General features: G+C 40.9%; 1 protein-coding gene across 3 annotated transcripts in view; it reads left to right on the top strand.

Moving 5' to 3' along the window:
* Positions 1 to 13,187, top strand: part of Cad89d (cadherin 89D) — a 73,418-nt gene extending 60,231 nt beyond the window's left edge. For 2 of the 3 annotated variants that reach the window (XM_076444795.1, XM_076444796.1), the window contains exons 12-22: positions 493 to 796; positions 2,081 to 3,798; positions 6,405 to 6,617; positions 6,815 to 6,903; positions 7,809 to 7,892; positions 7,964 to 8,032; positions 8,130 to 8,333; positions 8,915 to 9,118; positions 10,486 to 10,650; positions 12,048 to 12,409; positions 12,835 to 13,187. In XM_076444795.1, coding sequence (XP_076300910.1) covers positions 493 to 796; positions 2,081 to 3,798; positions 6,405 to 6,617; positions 6,815 to 6,903; positions 7,809 to 7,892; positions 7,964 to 8,032; positions 8,130 to 8,333; positions 8,915 to 9,118; positions 10,486 to 10,650; positions 12,048 to 12,409; positions 12,835 to 12,863 — 3,441 coding nt within the window. In that variant the 3' untranslated portion in view covers positions 12,864 to 13,187. The remainder of the gene's footprint in view (positions 1 to 492; positions 797 to 2,080; positions 3,799 to 6,404; positions 6,618 to 6,814; positions 6,904 to 7,808; positions 7,893 to 7,963; positions 8,033 to 8,129; positions 8,334 to 8,914; positions 9,119 to 10,485; positions 10,651 to 12,047; positions 12,410 to 12,834) is intronic. The other variant, XM_076444797.1, reaches the window with a different exon arrangement.
* Positions 13,188 to 27,087: the final 13,900 nt, after the last annotated feature.

Here is a 27,087-nt window from a genome sequence, read left to right as displayed (position 1 = left end):
CATCATGTTCGACTTACAGACACGCATCTAAAATTCCGCAGCATGAAAATTCGATTTCTATATAATCTGCATAATTCTATTCTGAAGCGACCACATTCTTGTATATTTTCTCATAATCTCTTGTTCCCGCATACTCGATAAACAAATTCTGTGAGACGGCAAAAATCGGACAGTGTACAAAAGTTTACCATTCGAAATCCATGACCCAGTTTTTTTAAAAATTTGTTTTATATGCTTTCATGTTTGAACTCTATCCCCGTTGTAACAAATTCGTCTATATTTTTTGATTGGACGTGCGACGTGTTCGCAGAATTGGAGCGTTGTCGAGAGCTATTTATTAATTATTTTATTTCAAAATTTGAATGCGTCCAATGATGAAAATTCAAGCTGTAATCACCGGGTGATATTTTGTGCGCAGAGAGCTGGTTGTCTCTGTGAAAAGTTCTGAATTCGTTTTTAAAGAAATTTCTGAAAACGTGTTGAATGTTTTAGGTGACAGTTATTGTCCTCGATGAGAACGATCATCCACCGGTGTTCACGTCGTCCTTATACGAAGGACGAATCCTCGAGAACAGCCCTCCCGGGACCAAAGTCAATTTGTCGACTCCTATCGCAGCCACGGACCAAGACGAAGGTATCAATCAAAACTTTGTCTTCAGTCTTCACGGTCAAGGCAGCGAGCTTTTCAGGATCCATCCCACAACTGGTTTAGTCTACTTCGAGGGAATCGATGAGCGCACACTCGACAGAGAAGCGAAAGCGAACTACACCTTCGAAATCGTCGCTACAGACAATGGTAAGCCTCTTTCCTTCCACGATTCAGCGTAGCAAGGTTTTCATTGAACAATTCACTGTTTTAACACAATGTGATACTCTTTTAAGCCCTCGCGTTACAAGTTCCGCCGAGGACAGATAAAAAGTAAAGTTCGCGAAAGTAAAAGTTTTCGTTTGAATAGAACTTATACAATGTGACAATGAAACTTTTCCTATAACCGGAACAGATAGCTCGTTCATCAATATTGAACGAGTTCCCAATCATTGCGACAAATACTGAATCCTATTCGATGAATAGCATGTACTACGTTCAAATGCTACGGTAGACTCGTATAACGCGATGAACAAAATTGTTTCTTCTCACCTTTGAGTCATTCCATGTCAAAACGATCACTTTTTGCAGGCACCATCGTCGATTTTGTTCTAAATCAAATATGTTGTAGTCCATGTGAAATTAGGGGGGGTAAAAAGAATTTGTTTAAATTTTTCGACATTATAAAATTGTTCGTCGGGGTTGAAAAAATTATTTCGTAATAGCCCAATCCTTTCCGAATAAAACAAAAAGAAATGTAGCTCAATCGGACAAATAGTTCCCGAGATAAAAATTCGTGAGTGAGGCACGTTTTCGCCGAAATGGGCAAAAATTGAAAACTTTGAAGGCCTGCCATTTCTAAAAAAAATTCGAAACCGACAAAATGATGACTTAAACCCCCCCTAATTTCACACGAACTACAACATATTTCATTTAGAACAAAATCGACGATGGTGTGTGCAAAAAAGTGATCGATTTGGCACGGAATGACCCCTTTGCATTATCGAGAAATGAGAAGGGGCGCATCCCGCACATAGTAGAGGATTCCTTGCAAGTACAGTACGCGACTGCCGTTGTTCCGGGTGGTCTTACATTATAAAGTTTATTGTCGGGGTTGAAAAAATTATTTCGTAATAGCCCAATCCTTTCCGAATAAAACAAAAAGAAATGTAGCTCAATCGGACAAATAGTTCCCGAGAAAAAAATTCGTGAGTGAGGCACGTTTTCGCCGAAATGGGCAAAAATTGAAAACTTTGAAGGCCTGCCATTTCTAAAAAAAATTCGAAACCGGCAAAATGATGACTTAAACCCCCCCTAATTTCACACGAACTACAACATATCTCATTTAGAACAAAATCGACGATGGTGTCTGCAAAAAAGTGATCGATTTGGCACGGAATGACCCCTTTGCATTATCGAGAAATGAGAAGGGGCGCATCCCGCACATAGTAGAGGATTCCTTGCAAGTACAGTACGCGACTGCCGTTGTTCCAGGTGGTCTTACGTCGCAGTCCGAGCTGAGGATATCGGTGACGGACGTGAACGACAACGCTCCAAGCTTCATCAGAATGATCGTGCTGCCGGATCAGGCTGTGCGCGTTTCGAACGAGCCAGATACCGACTCGACCTTCGAGAGGAACGACGTGCTCGATACGAACGAGCACGTCACCGGAAGTCGGCCCCCTAGCAGCCGTCGATCACCTCTTCTTCTGGTGCCGGAAAACGCGACGGTCGGTGCGCCGATAATACGGCTGTTCGCGGAGGACAAGGACGAGGGAGCGAACGCTGCGATAACGTACAGCCTGGGGAACGAGACGACATCCGGCGACGAGGTTGGTTCTCGACGATTCGATACTACCAGCCGGAGATATTTCCACCTGGATCCAAGATCGGCCGAGATATCAGTGGCCAGAGGTCTGCCAGCTGAAAGAAACATTCGTCTTCTGATCCTGGCCAAAGACAACGCAGGATTGACAGACAACATCACGGTGAGGATCCACGTGGAGGACGTGAACGATCATCCACCCATCTTCGACAAATCCTGGTACACCTTCGACGTCTCCGAAGGCATCTACGCGGGCTACGCTGTTGGAACTGTTCGCGCTGTGGACTCTGACTTCGGAGCTAATGGAAATGTCACTTACGAACTGGTTTCTGGGAACGAGAACCTGGAGAATCCTCAGAATATATCGAGGACCTTCGATGTCGCACCTTACGAAGGTATCATTCGAGTGACAGGAGTGCTAGACAGAGAGGTAGCTAGTACTCATAGATTAGTAGTGATCGCTCGCGACGATGGCACTCCTCAGCTAAGCTCGACGGTGGAGATTGAAGTGAACATTGTAGATGTGAACGACAATGCTCCGATGTTCTATGGGTACGACGAGACTGAGAACGATGCGAGAGGAAACACTCTGCCACTGTTCCACGCTTCTATTTTTGAGAATAGTCCCATAGGCACTCAAGTGATCAAGGTCCATGCTAACGACTCCGACTTTACTGGGAACGGGAACGGTTTGATCCTCTTTGATTTGAGTCATCAAGGAGGATCGGAGAAACAGTATTTCGCTATTGACAGCAAGGAGGGTACGATTACTACAATCGCGAATATAGATTACGAGGCTCAGAAGGTTCATCGTTTGTTGATCACTGCCAGCGATCTTGGCTCACCTGTCAGTCTGACATCCACTGCGGTGGTTCTGGTGGCGGTGTTGAACGTTGACGATGCCCAAGACGATGCTGGTAACGAAGTACTAAAGTCCCCGATGTTTAGACATCGGTATTACGAGGTGGAGGTCGAGGAGAACGTCGATGTGCCTGTTGAGGTGGCTAAGCTGGACGTTGTGGATGGTCATCAAAGCGATCATATAAGGTATAGCATCGTGGCAGACGACTCTAGCTCGAGGGAGCACTTCTCGATTGACCCGAGAAACGGCTCGCTGTATCTGATGACGGACGTGGACAGAGAGGTGAACGATCGATACGAGGCCAAGGTCAGAGTCGACAGGGTGAAGATTGGTCGCGGGATGCCCGTGATGATTTACCCGGTTGTCGGTGAAAGGCTGAATGGTCTAGCACCTAACGAGGCCAGGGTCGTTGTCAGGGTGAAGGATGTCAACGACAATGCGCCCAGATTCAAGTCAAAGGGTCGGCCCATCCTAGCCGCGATACCCACTACTGCCCATTATGGCTACGAGGTTGTCAAAGTCGAGGTACGTACGCTAGTATGCACGCGTGCATTTTTTCAGCTCACGCCGCGTATCAGCGCTCTCTTTCTTTCTCTCTCGGCTTCTATCCTCCACCGGTTTAATTCATTTCGGTTCTCCTGCCACCCTCTTATACTTTTCCACCACCTTTCATCGTCACCTCAAAACGTCGCGGCTTTTCTTGCACCCTTCCCTTTCTCCCTTTTTCTTTTTCCTCGATGTTTTAGATTGTAGTTACAGTTTGTCAGGAAGTGTTCGACACACCTGCATATTTTCTCTCATTTCTTACATCTGTTACATGAGCCAATTCATCTTTATCCACGCTTTCATGACTTAGAAGAACATGTAATTTAAGAAACTACTGAAGCTCACCTTCGTTTCTTGAAAAATCATGTTTCGAGTTACAGTCGGTGTACAAAATATTCGTACACCTTTTGGAAACGAATAAATTTGTCAAAATTAGACTCAACAGCTCGAGTTTTTTTGAGACGTTGGAAGGGTTAGTTTACTAGCTAATGTGTAAATCATTTTTTTGTAATTGTTATTGGTCGCAATTATGAACAGTAAAGACCACGATTTTTAAATTTTTTATCTGTGCCTGTAATGAAAATTTCAAACATGTATTTTGTAAATCTAAGTAAGTTATATATATATATGTACAAAGTTTCATTGAAATTGGTTGACGGATAAAAAAGCTAAAAATCTTTGAATCTACGGTTTGCGATTCATTTAAACCGCAGATTCTTACGATTTTTGCTATTTTCAATCAAATACATAATTATATTTTTTGTAACATCCTTGATCGATTTCGATGACACGCCATCTAAAGGCGCCTTCTAAACTTTCATTACAGGTACAGATAAAAAATTAAAAAATCGTGACCTTTGCTATTTCCTTCGCAATTGCGACCAATAACAATTAAAAAAAAAATTATCTACACATTAGCTAGTAAACTAATCCTTCTAACGTCTGAAAAGAAACTCAAGCTGTTGGGTCCAATTTTGAAAAAGTATTTCGTTTTTCTAATATGTACGCGAATACTTTGTACAGGATCTAAATTACATGTTATAATTCTTGTGGTCGCTAATGACCTTGATGTTGATGCGACCTGTAAATAAATAATTTTTAAAAAAATACTTTGTACACCGATTGTATGAGAATTAATAGATAAATGAGTATTTTAATCGTCCGATTTTCCTGTGCAAAGAAAAAACGCGTATTTCCGTTCCCGTGTCACCCTCTTACATTTTGCCTCCCCTTTCATCGTTACCTCAGAACGCTGCGGCTTTTCTTATCCCGTCTCCTCTTTTCCCTTTTTTTTTCTTCTTCGACGATTTTGCGGCCCCTTTCTCGCCTCCGCGTCCTCTGTGTATGCGTTCGTGTTTTTCCTGTGTGCGCGGTAACGGGCTCGCTTTCTGACTCGCTGCATAGTAATTCGCGCGCGTTTTAGAACCTACAGAGCCGGTTCTGCGTGAACTTGCAGCTTCGCGAAAAGGCTGAATTATGGACCGAGCGGGAAACCCGGCCCGGAACCGAGGGATTGGCTCGCTCAAAGTGGTTTCACTATTCGGGAACTACTATTAGTAATAACACTGAGTGGTTTTGATATTCGAGGACCTACCCCGACTTGCGTATGTTACCGCGCGGTAATATCAATTTAGTCGGCGTGTATACAAAGAGGTTGGAAAGTTTATTTCTGTCGATTTTTCTCAGGGATTCCCATTACGCGTTCTTTGTTCCGTGAAAATGTACCCCTGCCAGTGTCGATTGCGGACAAATCACCTTTCGTCGAGTTATCCTTTTGTTATTTCACGTTTGTGTCTCGATTTACGACAAAATTGACTTATGGTGAGCGAATTGATCATTTTCCACAACTAACTCATGTCGCGTCTTTTTATCGAATTTTTTCAATCTGAATAACGTAAAAATTGTTTGTTGTAAATTATCGAAGGCCATTTCCAAAATAGCGTAAGGATAATGAAGCTCCATGCTCGAGTTATCGAGGCACGATGTACTGAAAGAACTATATAACAGCAGCGATTTTCAAATTTACGTAGCGGTGGAGTAAGCTTTTACGACAGGGTGTAATTAAAAAAGCGGCGGTGTCGATCAATATTTCCCTTAAGAGTGGTATGCAGCTCGCGGCAAAGTAAAAACGTCCGAATGAATTACACATTAATTCGTCCGAACATGTTCCCATTATACTTTCAGAACAAGAACGATCTAAAATTCAAATTATGCCGATTAATATTACTTTGCTGCCTGCGTTCCGCTGTGTATTCCATATTTTTCTCGTTCTTTGATAAATTCCATTCCGACCGGTGCTGCAATACGCCATTAAAAATCAGCTTTACGCGCTGAACGAACAGTAGAAAATCTCGCAAACGCTACTCAATACGAACTCAATATGATTATATTTCATTGAAAATATAAGAAATGAATGTTTCTTACAATCAACGGCGAGAGAATTGCTAAAAAAAACCTGTCGAGGACGAGTCCCAGTGAATCGAACAGCTTTTCCGGTAGATTGTTCAGAGTGGCTAATTGCTTCTTAAAAAATCGGCGTAAATAGACCGGATGAAAAGCAACACGGTTTAATTAATTATCCGCAGGCGGAGGATCCGGATGGGGGTGCGAACGCGGAGATCCGGTACCAGATTCTTGGCCGGGAAGATGCTCCACGGTTCGCCATTGACCCACTCAGCGGTCAAGTACGGTCCGTGGCGAGTTTTGGCCGTGATGCTGGACGCGTTTTCGGCTTCGACGTCAAGGCCACCGACAGACGGGGCGCCGAAAACGGACGCAGCAGCATCGCCAATGTCTTTGTAAGTTTCCCGAAAGACCGCACAATGCGGTGTTTCGCCCTCGCCCGACAATCTTAATTACCTGTCGTTAAACTCGAGCTCTTCGGGTTAAAGCTAATTTCCCCTTCCGGCGATTTTCCGAGGCGGTGCACTTCCGTCTGAATTTTGCTTTCGTACATATATTCTATCCTCCGTTATCTGACGCTGTCTGCCCGAAGGTGTACGTGCTGGATGACCAGAAACAGGTCGTGATGGTCGTCGGACGAAGACCGATGGACCTGGAACCGCGGCTCGAGAACATTACTGCGTGAGTATCATGATGCGCGAGATTCAGATTTACTGTGGTTTCGAGACGCTGTTAAATGAGGTCCGTTATAGTCGATTTTCACCTTTGAATATGCAACTCTATGGTATTTTTAAGCTTTTCTAATCAGAATCTATTGTTTCATGTCGACTTCAAAATATAGTCATTAACATTAAGCCTACCACCATCGGTCAAGATAACCTTATTTTACACTTATTGAAAGCTTCTGGCGCCTGTTACACGTCATTCTACTCGTTTAAATATGCTGAATACGAACACGACTTTCGTTTCTCGCGGAAAATCCAAGTTACCGAGATGTTTGCAACATCGAATTCTATATAACTGTCCAAATTCAATAATTCTGTATCTGCCACAAACAGGCAAGTTTCTCCATGAAAAATTATGGTAATATTCTTCAACCATCGATGATCCAATCTGTAAAGTTTCAGAGTGATGCGTCTGCAGGTTTTGTTTAAAAAAATAGTTTAAATTAATTTAAATTGTTCTTCAATAAGAATCGCCTGTTAGATATTTCAAATGGACAATCGGTGTCGAGCAACGTCACCCCGTAATAGTAATTTTTCCGAATCCGTCGGGCAAAGGGGGCCGCGGTTAATTATTTGTAATAATTATATATATATTTGATAAGAAATTATTGTATAGATGTCTTTAATAGAGCATGTATTACAATAGGAGCCGCACAAAGTCTAAATCAAATTGATCTTGCCATTTTGATAAGGGAGCATGTTCCAATTACTTTTGAGGCTCGGTAGGTTCAGTGTTAAAGAGGAAGTCTGCACCGTGAAAAATTGACATCTGAATTCCCTCATAGAGATTTTTCAGTCAACTTTAAGGGAGGCTTTCGAAGAATATTTTGAGTTAATCGATATCGCGTCAATTTTATTTAGAGTACTGCGAAACGTGACAGGCCTGGACGTTCGTGTCAGGAAGTTGGAGCCGCACATTGAAAAGAACTTGATCGATACGACGTCGTAAGTGTTTTTAGCTTAATGTAAACCATGAATCGTGATTTTAGATTGCCGTGATTCTTCTTTATTTTTAGTACGGACATTTACCTCTACGCCATCGATCCTCATTTGAACGTCATGATAGATATGGATACACTACACAAGTAAGTAGAATACACGTGCCTTAAAAGGTTGTATGACCAGATTGAAAGCATCCTGTACAGATTTATTTGCCACGTCTCCATATTCGTGTGCTTTCAGCGTGTTTCACAAGAAGAAAATGGACATCAAGCGCGAGTTGGAGGAATACGATATCCTCGACATCGCCGGAAGTTCTCCTCGACGTGGTAATCAACGCTACTTACTGTCCACCCTCGAAGTGGGCGTCGTAGTGCTTGGCTGCGTCGTCTTTGTGGGCGCCCTCGTCACAGCTCTTTGTGTCACTTGCGTCCGCCGAAATAAACGGTACGAGATCCACAACTTTGCACCGCTCATCGGGTTTCGTCTCCGCTTTCATTATAATTAGCCATTTTGCTGCGCTAATCCCAGTCCATTGAACGAAACCCTAGAAAAATATGCAATTTAATGTTTCATTCAATTTCTATTTATCCTGGGCGCAAAATTTAACAATAGAGAACTTCTAGCTATGCCCTATCATATCTGTAAAGCACTGAAAAATCTTATCGCGACTTAGTTCACCACGGATTGAAAGATTAAACCTTCCCTCTTGGAATGACCTCCTAAAATTTGATATACGATTAGTACGAAAGAAAATCGTACATCAAGTTTTCAGGGGTCGTTGTAAAGAGCAAGCTTCAATCTTCAAAACATTTTAAGCGATTCTAAAGACGTTTCAATTTTTAAAAGAATATATAGATGTTTATGTTTTGAATATTCTTTGGAGGCGCCTCACATCATTACACACACGCATACGATTAAGATTCTATGATAAATGTGTTCGCCCGGCAATCGGTGGAATATCGAATCACCAGGGCGTGTTGCGAGACGTCTATTATAAACGGAGTTTCCTGAATTTCACCCGTTAGTCGCAAACGTCGGCAGAAAGCAATGTTCTCGACGACCAGCCCGATTGGATTCGCATTGGCAGATCCGACCGCGACGCTGCAGAAGCCGCCGCTCTTCTCGACCTTTGTCGACGGCCTTCACTACGACCCTGAACCATTCTGCGCCGACATGCCGAGGCGGCAGAGCATCTGCGAGCACGGAGCCAACTGTGTTCGCTTCCACGCGTAAGTCCATTAATTGACGCTACTGTTTTGTTAGGGACTTGCCGCGCCGTCGCGATGCCTCATTGTTAGACGTATTAACCATTTGGGTGCAGAGCACCGGAATCGCGTTTCTCGATGACCTGTTCAGACCTTGCGGCCATACCTCGGATATCCCCGCGTCCCGTCGCTGTCGTATTTTACGGAGCTCAGCCTCCACCTCCAATTTATGCATAGATTAATCATTAGACTGCGGATCTTTGTGCAAAATAAAAATTGTCTGCATCGATTACAAGCCGAAGGAACCAAATAAAAGATTCGGTCTTCTTTTAATTACCTTATTAAGCTGAAACTAGTACACCGATGTCCTTAAATCTTTTTAATTCGGTCTCTGCTTTAAATTGTACGTTTCTATTTTTGTCATGCATACATAAAATCCGCAGTCTATTAATCATGTGACGTAGAACTCCGAGAAATATTCCACAATTTTTTCTACGAAATTATTTACATTGAAAAATTCGTTGAAAATTAGCTATTTAAGCGCCGATTTGTCCATTTGCCAATTTCGATGTTTAAATGTTTTCGATCTGAACGTCAAACGATATAAAAAGATATCGGACCGTACTAATAGGGCAATAAGGGCGCCAATCTAGGTTACGCCGGAGAAGAGAAGTATAATTCTTCTCTCTTCATCATTCTTCATTTTCAGAAATTTGATTTTCCGACTGCGACCTATTTCGACACCCTTTTTACACAAACGCTCACTCATACCAGGGCGCACGTCCTAGAACTAGTTACTCAGCGATTGGAATTGCAGGCGAGTAATAACGAAAAAAATCGTGGATCATATTTCCTCGCGTGTGGAGCTTCGCTTTTCCGGGAGAATCGAAGCTAGCACATACCAAGTAGACTTGCGAGACTAAAAATTCGATCATCTCGACGGAGCGGTTTTGAAGGAGGAATGCGCATATCTACTATTTTTCGAATTCCTGTGCCGCGTAGAATCAGCGTACGGCGTTCGCGCAATTAATAGCGCGGCGTCCCCGTAAAACCGATAAATTCCACGGGGAATCGGGCCAGAAAGGCCGACCTCAGGCGAGCTTCTCGTCGGATGCTTGGCCGGTTGCCTTGCGTCGACAACAATCACGGATTCTTGCCGATCTTTTAGCCGGGGAATATCAGGAAACGCAAACTACGGGGGCCGAAGTAGCCGTGGCAGCCGAGGAATTAAATAAAACCGCGACAGAGGGGAATGCGCATTTATTATGAGAAAGCATTCTACCCCTCCGGTTGCTCTGCGGCCAAGGTCGCCGAGTAATATACGAAATATTGTATCAGGGAATTTCCATATATTTCGCGATGTCGATGCTAGAGACCGGGGCTGGTTGCAGGATTGGCGGTAGTAGTAAGCACGTCGGGAGGACGACAGGGACCCCGAAAGGCCTCGAGGCATCCGCGACGTCCTTGCATTCCAGCGGTCAGGATTCTGGGATCGTGGCGCGCGCCTCCTGCCACTGCAGTCACTCGTCGAGCCCCTCCAGCGGCGAGAGCAGCAAGTAAGTCGAATTACTTACGGAGCTATTCGTGCTATCTAAATTGAAAAGAGAATTCAGTTCGGCCAGATCGATCGACCGTGTGCTATTCTTCCGCCGGAAGAAACGCGAGTACGATCCACCGAAATTTTAACCAGCCTGCGGATCACCGTCTAGAGCGAGCCTGATCATTTGAAAGTTCTGTTCGTATTTGAAATAACCAGGTAATTTTGCTTATACATACTCTGTACCACAAGAGCGTGTCATTGAATACTATTAAAGATATATTTATTATGAATTCATTCAAATGTTTTCTTTCACATACGATGGAACTTTACCTCGAACCGGATAAATGCAGAACAAGCATTTTCTTGAATTTCAAGACACATTAAATAAGTTGAAAATGATATTTTTTTCATTTTTTCACTGTTCTATGCTGATTTTTGTCGTGAACCCACTAAATCTGCTGTCGACTGATGATTCAGAGTTGTTCTAGACGTAGCCAGTTGTCTATGATGCTAGGGTATGATATGTAGATTCTGACCGGAAGCACTCTATAGCCACTGAATAATTTAGCTCCATTATCTAGGTCTTACAAATGCAATTTTTCGAATCAGGGTCAGTTGTTAATTATTGATTAGTAGGGTATTTAATATTAAATCTTTCTATAAAATTCTTTAATAAATTTACTAATTTATACTCATATTAAATTTTCTCCTTAAATCTCATAATAAATTTACTAATTTATACTATAATTTTAAATTTTATAATAAATTTACTAATTTATACTCATATTAAATCTTTTCCTTAAATCTCACAATAAATTTACTAATTTATATTATAATTTAAAATTTTCTCTCAATTTTAAATTTTATAATAAATTTACTAATTTGTATTATAATTTGTCTGCATCGATTGCAAGGAGTAGAGGCTACATCGAATGTTATGATTTTAATACAGGAGAAATTATATATTGACGTCTTCTTCAATTTGAAAAATTTTCCAACAATTTTGAATATTTCATCTACTCAATTTTCCTATAAATGCATGAAGATCCATAGTATATTGATTAGTTATTTAGATAACTGACACCTCCAACGGATTCCGACTAGGGTTTCAATCTGATTTAGGGTTGCCAGAAATGTTTTATCCAAATAGAAGTAGTGACAACTGCAATTATGTATATATGAAATAGGCTTAAAATATAGAAGGTCAAGTAAAAGAGGTACACAGCACATTTTAAACTTTTTTATTCAAACAAAGATTTCTGAAAATTCAAATACGAAGTAGGAGATCAAGTTCAAATACAGAAGACCCATATCCAATATAGAAGATCTGGCAACCCTAATCTGATTGGAGGGATCCCACTTTGCAAGGCCTAATTGCAACTTAACGAACGACCAAACGTCCTTTTTCCACAGCGGCTACGAGGACTCCTTGAAATCCTTGCAACGTCGCGAAAGGGTGAACGACATGTCGCGCGGCAGCCACGACACAGCCAGCATAGTGGGCAGACGCGCGAATCAAGCGAACACCAGAAGGCGGCAACGTTTTAATTCCCTCTCGAACGGGGAACCTATGTTCTCCCATGAGATGACGTTGCAAAGAGAACAGCGTTGCTGCGTCGGAACGGAAAGGCGGCGGAAAAACGACGGGCACACACGCGAGCATCGTCGCGCGCATTCCGAAGCGGAAAACAATATCACCGAGACGGTGATACATGAACATCCCGGGACCGAGATCTCGCTGTCGAGTTCATTGCAAAATACGTCGAGCATCCACGGTGAGCCTCCTTGAATGAATTTCGGTACGCCAGAGATTTCCGCGCCGCAAAAACGAGAAACGCGATGGGAAATAGTTGTCGCTGCGAGGAATCAAATTTCGGTGCTCCGAGGGATTCAATCTCTTTGCTGCCGTGATTTCTTGCATTTTCAAACATATCCTTTCAATTTTATGCATTTGATTTCCTTATGTAATAGTTTACATTGACAACATGACCTATATGCGCATTAATATAAAAAAAAGTTAATTTTTCGTATCGTCGAAACTGAAGGAAACCATTACATGGATCGCCCTGTATCAAATCCGGTTATCATTATTGACAGAAAAATTTTGAACACGGTCTCTGGTTATTTAAAGCTGTTCGGACGAAGAAATATTTCGGTGCAATTCATTTTTGTGATTTTTGACGACATTCGTGTGTTTCAGCTTCGAGGAGCAGCCACATGCTGTACTAAGGACGGCTAGATCAAGGCGGAGTCTCCGAAAGGAAGTAGGATAGATAGTCTTCCTGGCCATGAGTGTTTCGTATTGTCCATAGTATTCCTTGTGCGAGATAATTCCGGCTTCTCCGTGCAGCATGATGTGCCTGTTTTTGCGCGACGGTTCCGGTGTGAACAGCGATAAGATTAATTTTCTTCGATCATCCGTGTCGCGAGGAATGGTTCTTCAGCTTCGCTGGCGTTGTTCCTGTTCCGGACAATAACGTTCGTCCTCCGATGCACGCGAGACGATTGATAGACCGTGCATGAAAATCGATGCTCAACGAATTTTACTTAATTCGAGAAAGACAAGAAATTCCGCGATCACGTTTATGGATTTCCTGCGACTGATTTCCATTTTAGTTTTAGACGAGTTACCACGTCGAGTTACGGCGAAAAAGAAAAAGGGAAACTTCGAAGCAACGCGTTCTCGAATGGCGGATCACTTACGGTTCCACTCGAATAAGTTCTTTTTTTATTATGGAAAATATATGTGTCATCTCGCTCTACCAAAGTACTCATCAATTTCGAAAGTCACTCATTCTTGTAAATACGCGTGAGGATATGCCTGTACTTCGAGGACCGTTATTACTCTTTTTTTTTTATTTACGCTGCGAAGATTATTTATCGAACGTTCCCGGAACGTGTGAATGTTTTGTGTACAGTACGGTGTACATTTTTCGCGTCGAAGATTGTTGTGAATATTGTGTATCGATACGCGTTTTGTCATAGCGTTTTCTTTCATAATTTCTGTACCTATTGTGAATACACGAATTTTGTAACGTCCTCAAGCTACGAAAACGATTAATATATATATTTCAGCTCACTGTAAGAAAGTGTAACATATGTATATGTATGTAATAATGTATAATTTATACCCGCGGGTCGAACAGGCCCGACGAAACGTAACTGTGTTAATAAATCGTTAATAAAAGCAAATACCGCAAAGATGGCGTGTCTCGGCTCGAACTTCCCTTCCGCGTTCGCGAATTCGGTTATTCTTGATTTTGGCTCGGAGTTTTATTACTCAAAGTTACAGATCATTTAACCGATGCTAATACAATTTTATATTTCGTGTACAACTGTTTTATTCGATATACTTCTTCGAAGAGAAGTCCGACGGTCGGCGTTCGGGACAATGCTGTCCAAAGCTCTGCCAAGGACTCGGTTAGACCCTGAGAGAGCCTTAGAACGCCGATCATTCGCGTTGTAATAGATTCAAGGTCCGTTGATCGGTGATGTATATCGGTGACACCCCCCGGGGGAACCAGGAATCTCCTCGTACGATTCATTTGATCGTAATTAAAACACCCACGCTGATTTGATCGGCGGGGAGAGAGATTCCAGAGGTGCCCAAGCACCATCGGGAATTGCGATCTGACACCGCGACGGTGACCTTTCGCATCAAGGCCAAGGGACATGTTGATGAGGCATTCCGCGCGATCGAATTGTCCGAAACATCGGGATAGCTCGAATCGGTATCCGGATCATCCAATCTTTGCGCCAGCGAAGACACGTTGTTCTTCAAGTTCCACTTGCTCCCCATTCTTCGCGGACTCTGATTCTTCAATCCACCCGTTCACTTTCACCGATTTCTTCAATGCTTTCACTTTCACTGATTTCTTCAAATCACCTTTTTCACAACTTTTTAGAAGAAAAAAATTAAAACTGTTTTTAATGTCATGTCAGCAAATATTTATTTTGCAATGAAGTAGTTATTTCATTGTAACCAGTTACGTAGAAAGCGGAGTGGCGAAGTAATTGAAGGTTGATAGTCTACATTTTGTATTTTGATCTGCAGAATGCTAGAATTTTTATGTGCACATAAATGCGTGTACGTATGATCAAGGCTTCAAATGAACTATTAAAAACAATAATTCGCATGAACGTAACCAGGACTTCAATTTGCAAGAATCGTCGAACAAAATGTCTAAAGGAATTTTCAGATTAATCGTATAAGTGATACTTGTTATATTGGATTTCCAATGATTTATGATTACCCGTATCAATACCCTCCTGACGTATAGATTACGGGACAATGAACGTGTTAGCACAGGGTTTTGTAAGTTTCGACATTGATTTATCCTTGCCTATCTCCCTATCCACCTCGGCATCAATTTATTATACTATAGCAATAGTCTCTTTCAATCGTTTATAAAGTCACACCTGTAATGAACAATTCCAGACATCCACATTGAGAAATTACACGTATCGAAATGTGTATGTTTGCGAAACATACATTCACTTAAAAGTCTGAATCTGTGGGTTTATTCACGTTTAGAGTCGTTCGACAGATTGAATTTATGGATGAAATAATCCCCATAGCAAGCTGATACTCGGTCAACGTCCCCATGAAACGTGACCGAATGCTTGGTTCGACGGAGGAACAATATACAGACATACTAAGTTTAGCTTGCGCCAGAGTATACAAAGGAACCAAATTCGGGAGTCGACACCTGGCAAGGCGAATCCGATTCCCCAAACCAATTGCGTTTAATGGGTGAAGTGGAGTTGTTTTCAACAATTATATTCTGAGAAAGAAATCACTTTTTCCTCAGCTTTGGCATTTTAACATTCCATCGAATGCAACACGTTTCCTTCAGATTTTTTGTTGTGGGAAACCATTGTCAAATACAATAAAAACCGAATTTTTTGGAGTTTTTCATTTTTTACGAGCGCAGTTTGCAACAAAACAATCTGAATAAATTCTGTAAAATGCGCCGTAGGATCCAAAATATGTCACAGTTTTTTCAGAATTTTATTTATTTAATTTACCCTGTGACACAACCCTCGCGGGAAAGCTGGAGGGCTGTGAAATTTTACTTAACAGGGATTTTTCTTGATCAGCTTTCGAATGGTTCGATAGTCATTGAAGAACTTCTACGGGCAGTTTCGACTATTTCAATCGGTTCTAGGCTCTTTAATAGTCATTGAAGAACCTCTAAGGGCAGTTTCGACTATTTCAATCGGTTCTAGGCTCTTTAATAGTCATTGAAGAACTTCTAAGGGCAGTTTCGACTATTTTAATCGGTTCTAGGCTCTTTATTAGTCATTGAAAAACTTCTAAGGGCAGTTTCGACTATTTTAATCGGTTCTAGGCTCTTTAATAGTCATTGAAAAACTTCTAAGGGCAGTTTCGACTATTTTAATCGGTTCCAGGCTCTTTAATAGTCATTGAAGAACTTCTAAGGGCAGTTTCGACTATTTTAATCGGTTCCAGGCTCTTTAATAGTCATTGAAGAGCTTCTAAGGGCAGTTTCGACTATTTTAATCGGTTCTAGGCTCTTTAATAGTCATTGAAGAACTTCTAAGGGCAGTTTCGACTATTTCAATCGGTTCTAGGCTCTTTATTAGTCATTGAAAAACTTCTAAGGGCAGTTTCGACTATTTTAATCGGTACTAGGCTCTTTAATAGTCATTGAAGAACCTCTAAGGGCAGTTTCGACTATTTTAATCGGTTCTAGGCTCTTTAATAGTCATTGAAAAACTTCTAAGGGCAGTTTCGACTATTTTAATCGGTTCTAGGCTCTTTAATAGTCATTGAAAAACTTCTAAGGGCAGTTTCGACTATTTTAATCGGTTCTAGGCTCTTTATTAGTCATTGAAAAACTTCTAAGGGCAGTTTCGACTATTTTAATCGGTTCTAGGCTCTTTAATAGTCATTGAAGAACTTCTAAGGGCAGTTTCGACTATTTTAATCGGTTCCAGGCTCTTTAATAGTCATTGAAGAGCTTCTAAGGGCAGTGTCGACTATTTTAATCGGTTTTAGGCTCTTTAATAGTCATTGAAGAACTTCTAAGGGCAGTTTCGACTACTTAATCGCTTAGGCGACACAAACGAACATTATTAATATTCATGGGCGCGCGTCGCGGTAAAACGAAGAAGTCGCCGGCGGATTTTCAATTAATAACAAGCATCCGAATATAAGCGGATCTGGCAAAACGTCGGCCAACCGTAAATGGAAATCGTGATGTTTATGAAAATTACCGCGGTCTAATAGAGATCGCGACACATGTGTTTTACACGATGTAGTTGCAGCGTCCCGCGGTTCTGGTGGCGAGCGTCCCTGACATCTTCCGACACGCTGGCCCGTTGTGTGGGTGGAACAATTACAACCTAACCCATTTACTGATGATTTATTCGGCCTCTTATGAGGGCCTTCCGAAGAATTAGCACACATCGCACACAACGACCCCGTAACACTAGTTTTCTGCGCGCGACACCCACCCTTCGCCTGCACCCCTTCGACCCTTTCTTCTTCGGCCGAGTTCTTCCGCGATACTTATCGCCGCCACGGTCGATGGAAAATCGCGCTCAATGGCACGACCGAATTTCGTTGAATTCTCACTGTCGCTGCTTGCATCGAAAATCTGAGAACTGCATATTTTTATTCTGTTGATTAACCCTCAGCCCGGGCTCCATTTTCATCCAGAGATACAAATCAGGTTTCACCAAATCGTTGGAATGAAAAGTTCCATTCAAAACAATGGACAAAAACCGGCAAATAATATTTTGTAATATTTTATACCAATAATATATTATAATTTGTAATATTTTATAGTAATAAAGAGTGCAGTAGCACTCGGAGCTATTTTAACTCGAAAATTAAACACTTCTTCCTCGCCGGAATATTTCTATTCTCTATAATTGTTTAAAGTTTTGCAAATATGAAATTGATATGATACCTCATACAATACTAATGATGTAAAGTACAGCATATTTGTAATGGCGCCTCGGAGTCACCACTCGAGTGCTAAGGATTAACATTAATTTGTTAATTTCAGATTTCTCACCCGGGTAAAACGAAGAGTTAACAAGCGAATAAAGTGCTGTTCCATGATTGCAGGCTTTCAATCATTTTAAGGACTGGCTGCACAACAGTTCCCCAGTTTTTCTTTCAGATGGGAATATCGCGAAGAAAGGGGCGAAAAAGTTCAAGAGCCAGTACCGGTTTGAAAGTTATGCGGAAAAAAGTCAGGTTCGCCGGGGATCGTCGCGCCTCGGATCGTAAATCATCGCCGAGGTACAAGGCAACGATATCACGGAGAGCGACATCCAAGGCGGAATATCACAGTGCCGCGGGGCTAGTAATTGCGTAGAAATTGGATACGAATGTGATTTATCGCGAACGATACACGGTGGAACGGTGAATGGTGGACACTTAAGCGTTCGAGTGGAGTATTTCTTGACTCGATGTTAAAGAGCGGTTCGGGTTATAAATTCCGCCCGCTTCTGTTTCGACTTTGATGTACGAGTGCAAGCAACCGCGATCGTAAAATAAACAGCGCGTTTATTTCGGTGAAAGTTTCGGCGGACGCCGCGCCAGCTATTCCGACTCGGCTGATCGATACGGGTCGATTCTTAAACCGTATTATGAATCAAAGTTGCTCGAACCGAAGCTAGTCTTTTTTACTACCGTTCATTTCAGCCTCGAGGTGTGCTCCTGGAAAATAAAACTGGATCACCGTATCAGGGTGAAAATACGTGCGCAAATTGTCCTGTCTTTAACCTTTAACTACCCGCGCTGCAGTGTGTCGTCCAATGGAAAAAAAGTCCGAAAATCAAAGTGTAAGATCGGCAAATTTATGTATCCTGATATCGCTGTTCCGGAAGTATAATGACACAACTGCAAAAATTGAAGATTCGGTTTAATTCTTCTATGAGAGTAGTTTATAGACATTGTGGGTTATTATTGCAACTTTTAAGTTATTTCAATTTATGAAATAATAAATACCAGCCTCGATTCACATTATGTCGATTTACAAACATCTAGTAAATGCATTTTTGAGCCCGCTAACGCAATAAAGTCAATTTCACAAAATTTTACAGTTGCGTCATTATACTTCCGGAGCAGCGATATGTTCGTAACAAAACGTAGTTTTTAAAACTACCTTCAATTTCAACTGAATAAATCAATTTGTTATTAAAATTGAGGCTGAAACTTTACTGTCCAATTCCGCGTATTCCTTTAAACATGCGTCCCTCGCAAGCTATTTGGTTTTTAATTTGATTTTTACAGGGTGCGTTTGGTATTATAAGACCTTCAATCTCCCAAAATTTTTTTTTTAATAATCGCAATTTGTCCTAATTTTTTATGTTTAACATTTATCAACTTCGATTAGAATTTTATAAAAAGTACCCCAAGGTACCCCCGTGAATTTTTTTACAGTAATTGGTGGCATATTAAACTAATTTCGCATTGAAAAAAATTTTTTTAATATACCAATCGATTCGTCTGCATTTTATTTCAAAAAGTATTAAGGTACTTTACTCGAGAATTGCATACTTTAAGAATTATGACTCTTCTCTCTTTGTGCGCTGGTGTAAAAAGTACACTAATCTCACGTGAAAATTCAGGGCGCGTGTAGTTAAAGGTTAATCACGGTTAAAGTCGTATTTTGACGAGCCAGACTCGTGATGAAGGTGTTTACCAAATTCTAACAAATATGAATGTTACGCGGCTCATTTTAGACGAAATAAAATTTGATTCGTTTGTAATCAATACTTAAGCATTAAAATAAATGTAGCCATACAAAAAACATACACTTTCTTTTCTCTTCTACGACATTTTTGTGCATAAAGACTTTCTAATCACTGTAACTGTGAAAGAAAAGGTACGGCGAGGGGTTAGGGGAGGCTTTTCAACAATATTATGAACCTTATTAATTTCGGATTTGTTTAGTTAATCGAAAAGCCCCATAGAAACATTCGAGCGACCAAAATAGAGGTCTCCTGCGAGTGTATCACCGTGCTGAAACAATCAATTCGACCTCCAACGTGTCTGTGTCGCTCGAGTAGGGACAAATCGAATTATCGGACAGTTAATAAGAGCGGTGCGCGAGGTGTCAACCGGTCTGAAAAGAAGACGATTAACGCGCAGCCTTGACCTTGAAAGCAGCATCCCTTGGGATTCCTGGCGACTGATATTGGTGAGGGATTGCACTTTCACGCAAAATTGTGGAACGCGGGTTTACGAAGTGGGGGAGCAAGTGTGAAGTGAAAGGAAGAGGGGGAGGGGGTGTTGAAATGGGGGTGAAACGGAGGGGCGTGGGTGCAGAGCTGATGGAAAAGTCGGAAGCTTGCCCTTGCTCCCGTCACGGAATAAGTAGCTAATATTTCACCAGAGTATTCGAATAACGGTCGGAAAGACGGCATCTTGCAAACCGAGACGATGTCGTCGAACACGTGCCGCTTGAAGAAGGTTGCAACCTTCAATTTGATCTCGAAGACGCTCGAAATCCTCCGCGGCTTAATATCTCCGCTCCTCCTTCGGTTCGAGGATCGACTCGAACCAGGTCTGAAGAGCCCGTTGAATTTTTTATTGAGCCGCGTTCTTCCGCTCCATCGATCTTTCGACGCCGTCCCGGAATTGATTTCCGAACCCGTCGCGCGTCGTCGTCCTGCGGAATCGTTCGCTAATTGTTGATCGACGATAGGTCAACTGTTGTCGGAACGGCCGAATACATAATTCCCCCGAGGAAGTCGATAATGCCAAATGAACAACCCCTTTCGCCACGGAAGCTGCCCACTCGAGGCTACCTACTACCGTTGAACAGGTGCTCTCGGGAAAAATGGCGGCACCACTGTGTCTTCAACTTTGTCGATCCCAGAAGCAACAAGCGCCGGATACGAACTGAACGATCTCAAAAGAGGATGACAGATCTACATTTTCTAAATGTATTCCAAGTCTTCGTCGTCGACCTTTTTTTAGTTTTCATTCGATCGAATGTCAATCCTGAAAGAGTTGCCTGACATTTCATCGTGTTCAGCGAGTATTGAAAAATTGCCACTCTGATTTGGCCTTTCATAAGTTCATAAATTCTACATAATAACTAAAGAAAATATATGTAGATAGTTTCACCATGGTAGAATATAATTCTTTTGTCTGTGACTAGAAATGTCACGGATGTACGTCAGCCTGCATACAATACTACAAAACAAGCAGTAACTATAACAGCTTCCTCTCTCTTTTCATTCGAACAAACAGCGTAGTGCGTTTTAAATTCTCAGGACATAAAATCTCGTTCACATTTACATACTGATATGCCAAAAACATGCAAATGAAGTGTATCTGCTGCTTCGAATAACCTTGCTTTATAAAAATGTACCTGCCACAATTACAACAAACTTCTGTAAACGAAGAATAACATTTACTCGAAAAATGAAGAAGGAAGGAAACACTAAATAAATAAATGATAATGGCCACCCTGCAGCCAGAGCCCGTAACATTCAAAATTGTTGGTAAGTAATAACTTTGGAGGACACCACACATCCGCAGCTGTGTCCTCCGGTAATACTAGACAGCAGCAAAATTTTTAAAACGAGTCCGGAAACCAGGACAATGGACACCTATTACGGTGATCCTCGGGCTGCTATTATTTCAGCATGTCCTTGCGGCGAAACCTTAACCTTCGTTCCCCTCTGCGCTCGAAACTATACTCTTTCTTTTCGCCCGCGAACTTTAGCGCAAAAAATTATGTTTTCGAAGATTACAAGGATGGACCGCCGCGGTGCTCCAAGGTCCTCTCGAAGCAATGCTTGCAAAGTTCCGCTATAATTCCGGAATGCATTCTCTGCGGGGAAAGGTGTTTCAATTAGCGAAACAAGGGACGACAGTTGGTCCGGCGAATGACAAAATTCTTAGATCTATTAGACCTTGTTGCGGCAGTAAAAACTTTTCCTGCCACCAGGTACCGTTTACTTTTATTTTTCAGTGTCGCCAGATTAAGACTTGTCTCCCCACTCTACCCTCCCCCTTCCGCGTCGTGCAGATCAGAGTTGGGCAAACGCTAGTCACAATTATGATTATTGACTAATAACTTCATAAGCTCTACAAAGGTGACTAATAATTAACGACCAAGTAAATACTTGAGCGTGACTATGAATAATAACTACATAAGTATGTGAGCGTAATGACTAATGAATACTAATGACTAAATACGCAATCAGAATTTCACTATGACTAATGACTAAAAATGGTTATAAGTTAAAAGAAAACATAATAATAACAAAAAAATAGCCTATTAGTTTATAAACGTATAAAATACAGATCATGACACGTTTGGTCATTCGCACAATAGTGACTGATGACTAAAGATTGATGACTGATCATTTAAACTAACTAATAATTAATCATAACTAATAAGCAATAACTAACGATTACTTAGAGTTGTGACTAACTAGTGCCATGTAGTTATGACTAACTAATCAAAAAGTTTTAACTGACTTTTTTTTAAGTTTTGACTAACAATCAATCAGACTATTAGTCATTTTGAAATATTACTTGATGTTTGCCCAACTCTGTCGCAGATAGGGGATTCAAAACAATCAGAATAATGGCATTAACCCACATCCATCCCAGAGTAGGGCAATATCTCCATCTATCAAAGAGACTATTAGTGATTTTTAAATATTGGTTATAATTATATTAATAATAATATTAGTGTCGATTTGACACAGTTTTCCCGAAATAAGCTACACTTTTCTGTTAATTATTTGTAGGTAAATGTTCGCACGAAACTTCGTTACTTTTATTGTTTTAATGCGGAACAGAAAACCAGCAATCGTAAGATGTAAATAAGAACTCATCAATTTGGATAAAAAATATCGAAAAATAACTGTTTACCCCGTTATTTCATCGATCTTTTACTACTGTGTCAATTTGACACCGAGGGACAAACTCAGTTCGCGAAATGAGGTACGAACGAGGGTTAATAGACAGCGGATCTTTATGCAAAATAAACATTTTCTTCCTGAATTGTTTAAAGTATTTTGAAATTCTTCCAATAGTTGTACCGTTTAAAATGACATATACTCCGCCATCTAGACGTTAATTAGGTTACTCTTCCGCTTGAATTTCCACGTTGCGATCGTCGTAGTCGAATGATTATCCATACAGCGAGTTCGAGCAATTAATAATCAGTCAATCACCGTGTAGAATGGTTAATGGGGTACGATCAGGCGGAAACGGTATCGGTAGGATCGTAAAATTAAACGAAGTTAATTTTTAAAGATGTCAAGGATGCTCGATGGATCGCGGAATACTTTCTTTTCACGGGTTCTTTCTTGATGTGCACGGGGGATGATGGAAAAGAGGAGAAAGGCGAAAGGGGAGTGGATGGAGCGGGGAGGGGAGAAGAGGCGAAATTAAAACCAGCGCAATCGAAACGAGATACCTCGGCGTCTAGTGTAAATCTATCTTCAAATGGAACAAGAGCAGAGACCAGGTTGTCGCGAACTCTCGATGTCCCCGAGGTAAAATCGAAGGCTGCAGCCTTGCCTCTGTATTAAGCAAAAGCAAAACGATTCCGTTTGGCTCCGCCATCGTCGACAGATCATTCGAATATCCACTATTGTTTAGAAGTGTTTCAGCAATTAGACGGACCCAGCGATTGTTGCGATTTCGATCAATTGTCGAGGATGGTTTTTCCATGTTAAAGGAGTACACCTAATCAGCGGGATTCAAGTGTGTTTAGCATTATAAATTTGAATGGCGATCGCATCACCTTGAGACACACGCGTGGCCTTCTCACGGAACGGAAAGCTCGTATAATTTTATTTAACTATGCTATTTCCAGGGCGTGTATTACCGTTCAAATCGTAATGACAGAAGAGATAGCTCGGATAGAGGACATCTATAATGTACGGCACACGAGTCGCGGACACATTTGCTGCATCAACGACCGTGTACAGAGTTTCAGATAATTTTCTTATAGCGTACGAGCTTCATTCCCGAGCTACTCCACTTTCATCTCACCTGCTCGTTTCTTTCTTTTCATAGTTCTCTATGCCTGCTCCATTTCTCTATTCTATTTCTTCTTCGTGGTCCTCTGCAAGCAGTGAACACTGCTGAACGTTGTTCGACTGGTCGGCTGTTTCAATATATTGCTAATACATATATAATCATCGTACAACAGAGATGTTTAGTATTGGGTTGATGAATCGAAGATAACATTAATGTATTTATTCATATGTTCATTCAATAACACGAGAAGTTACCTCGAAAATGGCAAGAAGTAATAGAACACAATGGAAAATATGTTATTGAATAAATATCTGAATTTTAGCTTTCAATTTTAATTTACAAACGCTACGAACTTTCGCTTCAACCCAATACTTTGAATGCATGCGATTTATTACTGGTAACCACGTTGGAAACAGAGGTGGACATTATTTGGCGAAACACAAATATTTCAAATACTATTTAATATTTTAGATTTTATTTTGCTTAAAGAAAATAATATTTTAAATAAGATATACAATTTCGAAAATAAAATATTTCTATTTTAAGAATCTGAGCCTCAAAATAAAATATTTCTATTTTAACAATTTGATCCTCAAAATAAAGTATTTCTATTTTAACAATCAGAAACACGAAATAAAATATTTTACTTTTTGCATTGTTACAATACTCTGAGATAAACATAACCATACAGTCTATCTTATCGTTGAGAAACGATTTACACTCATAAATGTATTGAATTCGAACCATTAAGAATTAAAATTGAAATTGAATTGACTTCAAAAAAAATACTATTTTCAAACAAATTACTGTCTCAAATAAATTGTTTTATTTTCAAAAATTACTGCATCAAACAAAATATTTTATTTTCAAAAATTACTGCATCAAATAAAATATTTTATTTTCAAAGTTGTACACATACTTTAAAAAATAAATAGGATTATTTACTATTTACTATTCATAATACTATTTTCCCCAGATCTGGTTGGAAAATATTACCAGCAATTTCGATCTATCGCTATACACGATCATTGTATAACAGGGGCGATAGTATTAAAAATGTACTCGATTTATCGCGGAGGTTACGCAGTAAATAATTTATGAAATTCGACCATGTTTTACCGGAGAAACCGGTCACTGTATCGGACAAAAATCACTAGCAATTTACGATTCGTACAATTGTTACTTGCCGAAGGAATACAGGTCGCGAGTACGGTATGCGAAATTGAAGGTGTGCGGTACGGTACGATCAAACGTACGCCATGTATACTTTATCGTTCCGGATCTATGCACCTTGATAACCGACCTTCTCCGCGATCCACTGTAAGTTGTTTTGCATTCGTGGAAACGAGGCATGGGGCATTAGTATTAAAAGATTTCTCATCGACCGACTTCCTAATTGCTTCGTTACTTAGGTATTGAACCGCGGAACATCGTTCGCCTCTGTTCCGTACGAAAATCTCTTGGATCGCCAGGTCTGATTTGATCAGATCATACGAAAGAAATCAATATCTGCAAGACTCGACGCGATTCTCCAACCAAGTTTTCGTTTCCGACATGGTAATTAGTCGTTGAATCAACGAATTCCTTTCGCTCTCTCGGATAAAGCGAATAGGATGGCCATGGCAAAGAAGTCCTCAGTCTCCTTGTCGCCCCGTGTGACCTTGCACCCTCGCGCTTCTTCGTAAGTCTGCGATTAAAAGACGATTAATTCACGTTGGAAAGAATCGAGCCGTCCGCAAGAAACGCTTATCTGCTGGGGGTGGATTGCTGGAATCTCGCCGTAAAATTAAAATTGAAATTCTTCGTTCGAAGTTTGCAAACTTGGCTATGGCCAATTATTCGACGTTGCGAGAACAATCATTAGGATCATTAGCGGGAGCAACAGAGACATTAACTTTAATTGTTTCCTCGAGAAACCGGAAATGTGCCGATCGAACGTCGAGATTATCATTGTTGTGCCGGCCACGTTGTCATGATCTTTCTTGTTGCTTCATTGATCTTGTACCATTATTATTATCATTCTTGTCGTTTTATTGGACCTTTACCATTATTATTATCATTCTTGTTGCTTCATTGATCTAGTACCATTATTATTATCATCCTTGTTGCTTCATTGATCTAGTACCATTATTATTATCATCCTTGTTGCTTCATTGATCTAGTACCATTATTATTATCATTCTTGTTGTTTTATTGGACCTTTACTGTTATTATTATCATTCTTGTTGCTTCATTGATCTAGTACCATTATTATTATCATTCTTGTTGTCTTATTGGACCTTGACCATTATTATTATCATTCTTGTTGTTTTATTGGACCTTTACTGTTATTATTATCATTCTTGTCGTTTTATTGGACCTTGACCATTATTATTATCATTTTTGTTGCTTTATTGGTCCAGTACCATTATTATTATCATTCTTGTTGCTTCAGTGATCTAATACCATTATTATTATCATTCTTGTTGTTTTATTGGACCTTTACCATTATTATTATCATTCTTGTTGTTTTATTGGACCTTTACCATTATTATTATCATTCTTGTTGTTTTATTGGACCTTTACCATTATTATTATCATTCTTGTTGTTTTATTGGACCTTCACCATTATTATTATCATTCATGTTGCTTCATTGGTCTACTACCATTATTATAATCGTTCTTGTTGCTTCATTGGTACATAACTCCATTCTTGTCATGGTTCTTGTTTCTTTAGGACGAGAAGGGTTAATTTTTCGGTACACAGTCAAAACAACCACGATCAGCAACATTGTCCGTCTCATTAACTGAAAAATCCAAGCTGTTGCGAGCCAATCGACGAGAAAGTTGCGGTCGTTCCGAAGCGTTCGTATTAGCCGATCGGAAGAATTCGATTGCTGGCAGAGCAGCAGCCAGCACGTTGCCGACGAGCGTCGACGGCTCGACGAGATTTATGGTCTCGATCGAACTTTCTGTGCAGCGTTTCTTTTCCGAGACGTCATCGTCGCCTTGAAGTGTCACGCCGCAGCGGCGGCTGCACTGACGGCCACACTTCGTAAAGCTCTCACCCCGTGTTGTAACTTTCGGGTGTAAGCTTCCTTGGAAAAAAGCTAGCTAATGTCCCGTCTAACTTTACAGGTGGTTGCATAGACCTGTCAAATCTGCCGGGCAGATCCTCCATTTTCTTTTATCGAGACGGTGGATTTTTATGCAAAATTGTCCAAGCCAGCTGTAGAAACCAGAAGTTAAGTGAAATTGTATACGCTCTTTTAACCATTTATTGTACAACGTAAATAATTTACTTGCTTTCGGAATTTAACGAGAATCGAAGTGTACTCGGTTTAACAGGGTGTACGGGAGCTGCATCGGCAGCCATAATCCGCAGAAGGGTTAAGTCGAAGGGAAAATGGTGGCGCCGTGATCGCCGACGACACTCCCGACTTCGCTAATTATTTCGTCAGAATCGATTGCGGAGCC

The sequence above is a fragment of the Lasioglossum baleicum genome, unplaced genomic scaffold, assembly GCF_051020765.1.
Source record: "Lasioglossum baleicum unplaced genomic scaffold, iyLasBale1 scaffold0021, whole genome shotgun sequence".
Lineage (NCBI taxonomy): Eukaryota > Metazoa > Arthropoda > Insecta > Hymenoptera > Halictidae > Lasioglossum > Lasioglossum baleicum.
The sequence above is the reverse complement of the archived record's forward strand: the minus strand, read 5'-3'. Positions and strand labels throughout refer to the sequence as shown.